This window comes from Squalius cephalus (assembly GCF_949319135.1).
Source record: "Squalius cephalus genome assembly, chromosome: 25".
In the NCBI taxonomy this organism is placed as follows: Eukaryota; Metazoa; Chordata; class Actinopteri; order Cypriniformes; family Leuciscidae; genus Squalius; species Squalius cephalus.
The window spans coordinates 14,645,568-14,656,330 of NC_137146.1; the positions used below are offsets into that span (position 1 = coordinate 14,645,568).

Here is a 10,763-nt window from a genome sequence, read left to right on the forward strand (position 1 = left end):
ACCTGGATACTGAGATTTCTAACGTGCATGTCCATTTATTTACTTATATTAAGCTAAATAACATCAGCTTCAAATGAAAAACATCTCTACTAATCCCGTATGCAAAACTGTATGTTTGCTATTTGTATTGCTATGTAAAATTATACAAATGTCACCAAAACAAATTTGGCTGTGGTAGTGCAAATATGTATTGCAAACAAACTCTTAATTGCAATTTTCTGGACATGCCTGTCCAGAAACGTCCGCTCCAGAATTATTACTGTAGGCTACTTGAAAAGAAGGGATGGGCGTGAAGCGCCCTCTAAAAAGGATGAAGGAGCAATTGCTTTTCTCCACTCTTATTGGGTGCGCGCTTCACTCCTTCTCAAGACAGCTGAAGGAGCGGCCACACAGATCACACACAACTATGGATTTAACAGGTAACATAATGTCAGCATGAAGTAGAAAAGGGGCTAAAGAAAACCTATTAAGATATTAAATTCCATGCTGCTGTTGTTTTTATTGATCTATTTATTTAATCGAAAAGCCATGCAATGAGTAGAGAAGTTATATTTACTACGGGGGGAGGGGGAAATAACTGCAAAACTTTTTTTTATTTTTTTTTTGTTAATATCAGTTAAGTGAGCTAAACGCTGTTTGACCTTGTATTTTTAGTCGAGATTATATGTTGCGTATCGCTGCGCAATTTAATCTCGGCAAGTCTGATATTGATAGCCCGTATGATTTATAGCTATTTACTAAGAAATTGTTATTCGTGCACTATTATTGCTTTGGAAATATTTTTGTTCTGATTTTTCGGTTTTTTTTATCATTCAGGAAACATTGCGCAAATACTCTGAGCACCTCAAACTGATGCGCATAGACGAGAAGAAAAGGAGTGTGTGTGACGGTGAGTAAGCGAGTAAGTGAGAGAGAACGAGAAAGAGAGAGAGAGAGGTTAGTCTGGACCAGGTGACAGAGCCACATCAAACCTCCAAGGGGCTAAGATCAGTTTGCACAGGATTCTTGTTCCGATCATGGTGCCAGCAGCCTGTCCCGGAACCTTTGCCATGCTGGCTCTCGCCTTTCTCCTGGGATGTGGCATAGGGCTATGTATGGGCCAGAATGACACGGAGCCCATCGTTCTGGAGGGAAAGTGTCTGGTGGTGTGCGACTCCAACCCTTCTTCTGACGGAGGAGTCACCTCTTCGCTTGGGATATCTGTGCGCTCCGGCAGCGCCAAAGTGGCTTTTTCGGCCGTCAGAGGGACAAACCACGAACCTTCGGAGATGAGCAACACATCCACGACCATCTATTTTGACCAGGTCAGGTGTCCCGTTGGTGACTTTGTAATCACAGGAACCGCATTTGTAGGGCTGTGCTCAGGAATTTCAAGCAGAAACTTCACGAAGTGACAATTGTTTCTATTATATTGGACGATGTACGTTTTCAACCAATAAGTTGCGTAAATCCCACAGTTGCAAAAAAAAAAAAAAAAAAAAAACGCCCGTACTGTCAAAAATGTTAAACTTAACCCCAAAGGTTAACAACAAGTGAATGTTTAGATTAACAATAACTGACCCGCGGTCATTAAAATAGACCTCTAGTAATTACAACTGACCCGACTGTTGGCAGGTTTCGAATGCGCTTATGGCAAGCCTTGTTAACATGTAAAAATATGCATTGAAATAAGAAATGTATTTGTAACCATTCTGATAGATACTAGTGCTAGCATCTAATAAATAAATAAATTAAAAACTGGTACAACTGGAACTGATACAAGTAGCTGACTAGTTATAAATAACCAAGTAATAGTACCAAATTAATACTTGTAAAACTGAAATATCGACCAGCAACAATTGTATTACATAGGCTAGTTGGAAAATTGATTGATATCTGGATCACAGATCACCATAGAATACAATGGGGGAAATGCATTTTGTTGCCAGAAACAATGACATGTCATTTCTCGCAATTGGAATATCCAAAAAAAAATAAAATTTTGAAGTTAGCCTGAAACTGAAAAGACACAAGTCACTATTGGATTTTTCACTAGAAAAAAAATAACATTTTAAAACAAAACCTATATATTTATAGTTGTTTGTAAATAATACATGTTAAAGCAGCTTGCCACACTGCGCTCGAAGATCCGCATGTGTCCGTGTAAAATTTCAGTGCTAAACATAGGTTAAATGTAATAGCCTATGTAGATTCACACATTTTCATTTGCTAGTGGATTTGTAAACGCGTCATGTTGCTTTTGTTTCAGGTCTTAGTAAACATTGGCAATCACTTCGACCTAAAAGCGAGTGTGTTTACCGCGCCACGCAGAGGAATATATAGTTTCAGCTTTCATGTGGTCAAGGTTTACAACAGACAAACCATACAGGTGAGCGGATCAGCATATTCTTTTGCACAAATTACTATAGCAGTCACCTCTCATACTGTGCGTTATTCATGAACCCTAATGGAAAGCCGATTCTCTGCTTTCAAAGGACTAAAGTGCGCTGTGTTCTGTTATTTAGGTTAACCTGATGCAGAATGAGTACCCGGTCATATCTGCTTTCGCTGGGGATCAGGATGTCACGCGGGAGGCGGCGAGTAACGGAGTTCTACTGATGGTGGAGCGCGAGGATCGAATCCATCTCAAGTTGGAACGAGGGAATCTTATGGGCGGATGGAAATACTCAACGTTCTCTGGATTTTTAGTCTTTCCTGTATAACTGACTCGCAAAAGTGTGCCTGTGAGTGATACTTTCAAGAAACCGAGGAAAAATGAGTATCAGTTCTTTGAACAAAACTGAAACATTACAAAACTGCATATGGACGCGGTCACAGGGAGTTCCCGCCTTTTTTGGCCACAGCGATTTTCAGTCGCGATTGTTCTTGGATTTTATCGATGGGAAACAAATCGCAACTGACAATTACCTGGACCACTATATAAATGAGAAGATATTTAAGACGAAGACGAACTTCAAATCCCAAACTAGGTGTATTTATCAGTGCTTTATTTTGTGTTTGTATAGCCTTAATGATTCGGCTTCCGTCCAGTGAGGTGTGTGGTGTGGAGCGGCGGAAGTGCTTTATGGCCCCAAAGCATTTTTGCACGAATGGAAGATTCCTGTTTTGTGCTGTCAATGATGTGTCGTCTGGATGCTGAACATACTGAAAATATGCCAAATGTAGGCCACCTGCTATACAGTGATTATTAATGAGAAGAAGAAGAAAAAAAAAATCATATATCAGCCAATGGAGACATCTTAAAACTTTTTGCTAGACATCTATCTAATTTATAAAATACATATTTACATTATGGTGTGTTCTACATTCCGGATAATAAGTAGCTTTGATTAGTGTTCAGTGACAATGCTCACAGTTGTAAGTTGTGGAAAAAGAAAAGTCCCTATATAATGTTCCGCCTAATAAAATATTGTATTGTACACATATTTACTCAATCTTTTTTTATTATTAACGTTGATTATATTTTTAATGAATGATAAAATTCGTATTAATGAATCGCGCATGCGCAAAAGGCTTATTTTTCTTTGTTTTATGATGAAAAAAGATTTATAATAAAACGGCGCTGTCCATGGTGCTGAAGCAACACTCGGCCTGCAGAAATCTTCTCAGATGTCTCAAGACTGGATGATAAACAATTACGTATGCTGTTATAAATGCATTAATACTGTTTCTGCAACCTTTAATCATTAGACTTATAGTCTATTGGTCTGTTCAGCAATACTTTAGCAATATGATGTTAAATTAGCCATGGTTCCACCACTGGTGGCCCGTAGAAACAAACACACACACATACACACACACACACACACACACACACACACACACACACACACACACACACACACACACACACACACACACACACACACACACACACAATAAACATACCTATGTTTATGCATATGAACACACTCTCTGTCTGTGATTGTTTCATATACACAGACTTTCATTCGTTTTAGATTTTTCCATCTTGCTCTCTTATACATACACATATCTGCACATGCATGCACACACACATCCAGTCGTGTATGTAAAACATTTGTGTGTGTGTGCGTGCATGCATGCAGATGTGCATATATATATATATATATATATATATATATATATATATATATATATATACATATATATATATATGTGTGTGTGTGTGTGTATATAGGTTATGTTACAGTGTCAAAACATTCACAGGTCAAGTATGGTTCATCAGAAATTCTGTTTATTCATAAAGGGAAGCTGGTGCACAAATGTAGGTTAAAATTCATGCATGCAAATGATGCACATGAAGGTCTCCAGCTCTGCTCAACAGACTAAAGATACAAAATGTCTATGCAGTATTAGTTAGATCATGGATCTTACAACATAAACATTTTTAAAGCGTAAGCAGTTGCAAGGCACCGTATGCTTTTAATCAAGCCACTGAACTTTGAGAGTGCTGAACTGAATGTGCACATGTGTAGTGGACTGTATCATGAAGGGTAATTTGAGGTGTCAGTATTGTAATAACGCCTGTCATAAGCCATAAGTGTACTGAAGACTGTGTCTCTTTCAGATCCACTTAGTTTTAAACCCAGTATAAAGACAGTGTAGGCCTATGTGAATATAATAGAACAAATATTATAATATATTTAAAAATGAATGATTCATTAATGTTTACCTATGTCAAGCATTGACAGTTTAAAATAGAAAAGCAGGTAACGTTCAATGAATCTCTCAATCTGAGATCTGAGAGTTGTTTGCACAGACACACAGATATTTTATGTGTTTTTTTTTTTTATTCCCTTTCTGTCTTAATTAGATTTGTTGTGTTTTTTTAAATCACTAAAAGCATTTGGAACAAAGCTTTTTTTTTACTTCGTTTAAAAATTAACTTTCTTTTTTTTAGCAAAATATCCTTCAAGTGTCGGCGTTTTCAATGCGACATCCATTCACTCTCAGAGTGTGAGAGAATAATTTACAAAAATGAGCTGGCTTCTTTATTTCTTAAAAATGACAGCCTTTTGTTTTTGTCAGCATAATCTAATGAAAAAATATAAAATTTAAATGAATTCTAAATCAATTAATTAAGTCCCTTTATATGCACATTCTTATTTTTTGATAAATAATCAACAGTTTCCCTCAGTACAATTGAATTACTCATATACATTATTTATATTGTGGTTGTCATAGTGTTATTTATGATAGCAATATAAGGTCCTAACCCCCCTAATCACGAAAGGCAGCTGATGACCTCATATAGCTCCGATCTCTGCTCTGCTATTGGTTCTCTGACAGTGCATAATGTCACCAGTAAATATTATTGGCAGGCCTCATTATGTTGTATTGGTTTCAAATGTAAAGATAAATGAGGGCACTGGAGATAGTCCTCTTCTGTTAAAATTAATGGTAAGATGAGCAGCCTGTTGTTTGACGTAGACATATACACAAGCCCATTAAAGTAAGATCATAAAACACCCAGAGCAGTAAATTAGTGTACTCACAGGCATTTTTATGGGTGCACAGATGGCCAAACACTGTGTTTTTAATTATGAGGGCACCTTAAAATACTTTCTGAATTTTTGTGGTTTTTAGTGTACAGACCCAAAGTGTACAGAGTTTTTCTCCAGGAAGACAATGCTCATTAACTTGCTGGTTGTGGGCTGGTTTCAGACCTCATATTTCATACAGTAGACCCAGCAGGATCATCCACCTCAGTTATCTCTCAGCAAGACACACACTTGAGTCATTTAGGTTCTGGAACTGCATACTAAAGGATATTAACAGTCTGTTTTAGGGTTTTAAAGTCGGCATGAACAGGAAGTTGCGATAGTCTTTTCCATAGTGACGTAAATCCGAGAGAAACTGCTTCTTGAACAAGACACAATAGGGCGGGGCTTGATTTTATCCATTGGGAATTGATTGGATTGTTGTGGTTTGCTATTGCTGTGATGTCATGTGAGTGACAGGTTGTTCCGCCCTCGCATCAGTAAACTCATCATCAGAGAAGAGAAGTGATGTCTCTGCAAGAGGGAGGGAAGTTATTTTGATTAAACATTATGAGGACACATTCATTTTTAAAAAAATATGCGCAAGGATAAATCATATATAATAAAAACAAGAATTGTCAATACTGATTTCAAGGTGACTTTAAAGTTGATGTCAGTTCCAGCCATTTAATACTGAAATACACTGAGAAATATTAATTGTTTAATCTTTTATTTATTTATTTCTTCCATTTTTCAACTTTCAGGAATACAAGTTTATCCATTACTCCATATATTATGTCGAAACAACAAGCTTAGCAGGTGAGTTGCGTTATGAATGGTGTTGTGCTTCAGTCCCATTCACCTTCTTCCCAGCATGCACCAGAGCATGAATAATTATTAAGGTTGCACTCTTTGACCGTTTTATTTACACAGGTTTTTCTTAATTTTGTTGGCATGTTTAGTAACTTGTTGTCATGTGACGTCATAATGCATTTATTCCTCTACTGAAATTGATCAGAAATTTGATTGATACCTATTGATGCCTCGTGTTTCATGTACCAAACTATTGAGGTTTTCGTAAGTCGTGTGTGTGTTCGTGTGATTTTATCAATAGTTTAGGAAAACAAGCACTTTGCTCTTTATGACATTTACATTTGTAAAACATTCAATTAAACTAAATAAAAAAATACTATAAAGGGAACTATTTGAATACTGAATATACTTGAATATACGCTTACTGTAGTCACTAGGTAATCATTATAATTATGAAAACCTGACATTTTCAATTCAGTCAAGACATTTACTTAAAATAACAATGGATGGATGGATAACTAATTACAAATCTAAATGAAATTCCTTAAATGATATTTATAAAACCTCATTTTGTTCTCACTGCAATATACCATTGTTATGCAAAATATGAAAATACTAAGAACTATAAATAATAATTTGGAAAATACTTTCACTTTCATCCCAAAACTTTACATTCTTGTGTTCCTTCTGCAGATGTGATTATATGTTAAAATTAAAGATGAGCAGTCTGTCGTTTGACGTAGATATACACACAACCCATTAAAGTAAGATCATAAAACACCCAGTGCAGTAAATTAGTGTACTCACAGGCATAAATAATAATTTGGAAAATACTTTCACTTTCATACCAAAACTTTACATTCTTGTGTCCCTTCTGCAGATGATGTGATTAACCATTAGCAGTCTAACAATTTAGAGGCTCATAACTGCATCTCAAGAGTCCAGAGGAAGGTAATCTAGCTCAGGAAATGGCTCAAACCAATATGCTCCCTCTGAGATTGGCCTGGACAATCAAAATGGCGAACATCATTGTGCACAGCTTTTGAGCACTGATAAGAGACCTTCATCTAGAGGAAATGTCCACCTTGACAGTCCAGAGGGATGCACAGAGATCAATTGGTCTCTTTGAGACACAGAGGAAACAAAACAAACTTAAATGTTATTACACACTAAAAAAAATCTTTTTATGCTGTTCACTTTATTTAAACAATCAATTTTCAGGTATCAGGTTTCTGGTTCAAATGTTATTGCTTTATGTTAAATTGACTTGCAACGGTTACTCTTTTTACCATTTATATTTTCATTTTGAAATAACATGTTTCAATCAAGTAACCCAAGTAAAACTAGACTTTTGTACGGGAGAGTAAATGTTGAAATATTATTTCATGCATTTTTAAGCAAGATGAGAAAATTGAGAGACTTGTTAATGTTTAATGTTCTATTATGTTGGTATTTAAAAGTTTCTGTTATGTTTGTGTTGAGCTTTTGCTTGGGTTTAACAAGAATTCAAATTGCTCTAATAATAAAGTAATCACTAGTACTCTGGGTCTATCCAGTATCACTTCTAAACTACCAACGCTGAACATCATATGTGTAAAGAAAAGTTATATTTAAAGTTATAATTCAATTAAAATGATAATATTTTATCTAAGTTAAACTAAAACCATTTATTCAAGTTAAAAGAACACCATTGATTCCAGTTAGTTATTGGGTTTTACATTTGGGTTTCTGCCAAAGAGCTATTTTTCTTGATGTAACAATTAATAATAATGCATTATAAATGAGAAATTGTTGAATTAAAAAGCATAAATGACTGTGTGGCTGTATATGTTCAAAACATCCCGGTTTAATGGCGTCTGTTAAACAAACCCCTTTTATCACTTCATTCAGACCAATTTTACCAAGACAAACACATTGAATGCAATTTATTGCCATTCCTAATGGATTTATCTACCTGTTTAATGCAGATTTCCTTGATAAATGACTCTCCTTAATTTGCAAAGCCCACTTTAATTGTCTGTTGTCTTTGCATAAGGGATAAGGTGATATTAACCACCGGTGCCATACTTTTCATATAGATTAAAGCTTTGCTCCAGGGAAATGGCACCTCCATAAAGATGTTTCATCCTCGTTCTCGAACATTTATATTCATATGCGTGCTCATTTTAACTCAGTCTTCAGCTGTGCATGTCATTTTAGCATGTTTCCTCTTGAATGTGCACTAGCATTCATAATAAAAAATGAAGGAGATGACGGGGAGGACTAGTCAAAGAAACTATATTAAAAAGGAATCAGAATAAAAAGGCAGTGCATCATGTGGCAGCTACTTATAGAAAAAAAAAGAGTCCAAAACAAACAGCAGCTAGTGGGGAAAAACACTGTCAGGAGATTCTGCACCGAGATGATCCTTAAAAAGGAGGTTTTTTTTTTAAATACACAAAACATAAGAAAATGAGCCTGCTTCTGCATCTGTAATATGCTCAGTAAGTAAACAGTGCAAAGTTAACGCATAAGCAGCATTACAATGTGAGTGCACATGCATTGCATTTCACATAAATTGTGACGTTCATATGCATGCTACAGCATATTTCATTTTGAACAGAAAGGAAAGCATGATTGGGCTGGAAAATCAGAAATATTAATATTTATGCTGGGAATGCAGGGAATTCCCTGCCTGGTACAGTGATTTACAGAGAATATTCTCTCAGAACCAAATTGACTGCTGTCAGCAGTTATACAAATCTCATATGAACTGCTGGAGAAATATAAATGGTATGATTACAAACATTATTTTCCAAATTCCTGAAAATATTTATTTGGAAAAACACAGCTTGATAATTTGTTAGATGTTAGGCTACATTATATGGTAAATTACAAATATAGGTGCTTTATTAGACAGCTCCCGAATACTTGATTCTAGTTGGTCACATGTTTCATAATATTCACCGTTGTCAATGGCAATGCTGTATATCAGGGGCCGTATTCACAAAGAATTTTAAGGCTAAAAGTAGCTCCTAACTGGCGAATTTAGGAGCAACTCCTAAAAGTAATGGGCGTGTCACTCGTAACTTTAGGACTCCAAATTTTTTTGACTAAGAGTAATTCATGAAGCATTTTAGCCCTAAAAGAAGCACCTAAGCCTGGGACATCTTAAAAGAAGTCGAGAGGACTCCTAACTCACTAAGACCAATTCACAAACCGCTTTTTGTGGCATTTCACGTTGCGATGTTTTGAAATGCGTATGCGGCGGCTACAGGAGCTTCCAATCGCGAGGGAACAATTTTGCATTGTAGGCATAACTAGGGATGCAATAACGCCACCAACAACAACCAAAACTAGGCTACTCATTGCATGTAAACTATTTGTAACGTTTCATTGTGAATCAAATTAAAATGTTCTTCTCTTTGCAAACGTAGGCAGAGGCATATAATGACAGATTAATTCAATAATGTTGCAAAGATATTGCATCAATCCATATGTTTCATTAGGCTACTAGGCTATTTGTTTTACCTTACTCTTTATTCATTTAGGCTATTTATTCAGTTATTCATCATCTTCCATCCTTCGCACTTGTGTAGCGCACGCATTCTCAGACCTGTCACCTGTCACTCATCATCGTAGGGGAGGTGTTTGGAATCATTCCCGCGTTACAATCATCATGCCAATCAAGGTGGTCACTTCAGTCAAGCTCGTGCATGAGTAATGACGTCATCCATAGCAACGAAGACTCACTCCTAGTTTAGGAGTTGTCATTTTTCTTTACTAAGAGTAGGTCTGAAAGGCATTGTGAATAACTTTTAAGAGAAAACTCCTAGCTAAAATCTTTTAATGCGATTTAGGAGTACTCCTAGTGGTAAGATAAAATGCTTTGTGAATACGGCCCCAGAGCTCTGGGTAATTGAAACTGCTGCTACTTACTTGTCTCTCATACCTGTCTCTATCTCTCGTTTGGTAAAAACGCAACAGGTGCTATATTGTGTCTCTGTTATCAATTGTAGTGAAAATCAGTGTTGGGGTAATACATTATAAAGTACTGTGAGTTACGTAATCAGATTACTTTTTTCAGAGGTGGACAAAGTACACAACTTCCTTATACTTGAGTGAAAGTACAGATACTACTGGTAAAATATTACTCTGTTACAAGTAAAAAGTTGTAAAGACTGATTTTTACTTAAGTAAAAGTACTTAAGTATACAAAGTAAAAAAAATTATTAATGTTGCATTGTTGTATGTAATACTTACAGTACCTTATGCCTCGGAATCTATGCCTGCCTACCCTCATATCAATATCAAATTTATTTCTAGAGCACAGTTCCAGTATAGTGGGATTGAATGAGAGATTGAATAAGTGCACTTAATAATGTCCACAATGGTTTCGGACACCCAAATGGCTGTTCCCTCAAATAGTGCCCTATTTAAAGTTTTTTGGCTTTCAGTATGATTATGTTTGCCTTACTGTTATCTATAAGCTAGTGTGCTCCAAAACAA

At 36.0% G+C, this 10,763-nt stretch overlaps 1 protein-coding gene across 1 annotated transcript; it reads left to right on the top strand.

The window, feature by feature from the left end:
• Nucleotides 1–340: 340 nt before the first annotated feature.
• On the top strand, nt 341–3,581 carry cbln2b (cerebellin 2b precursor). Its single transcript, XM_079862414.1, has 4 exons — nt 341–419; nt 817–1,304; nt 2,249–2,368; nt 2,505–3,581. Exons 2-4 carry the CDS (start codon nt 1,017–1,019, stop codon nt 2,700–2,702), a joined length of 606 nt encoding a protein of 201 aa, XP_079718540.1. The 5' UTR covers nt 341–419; nt 817–1,016; the 3' UTR covers nt 2,703–3,581.
• Nucleotides 3,582–10,763: the final 7,182 nt, after the last annotated feature.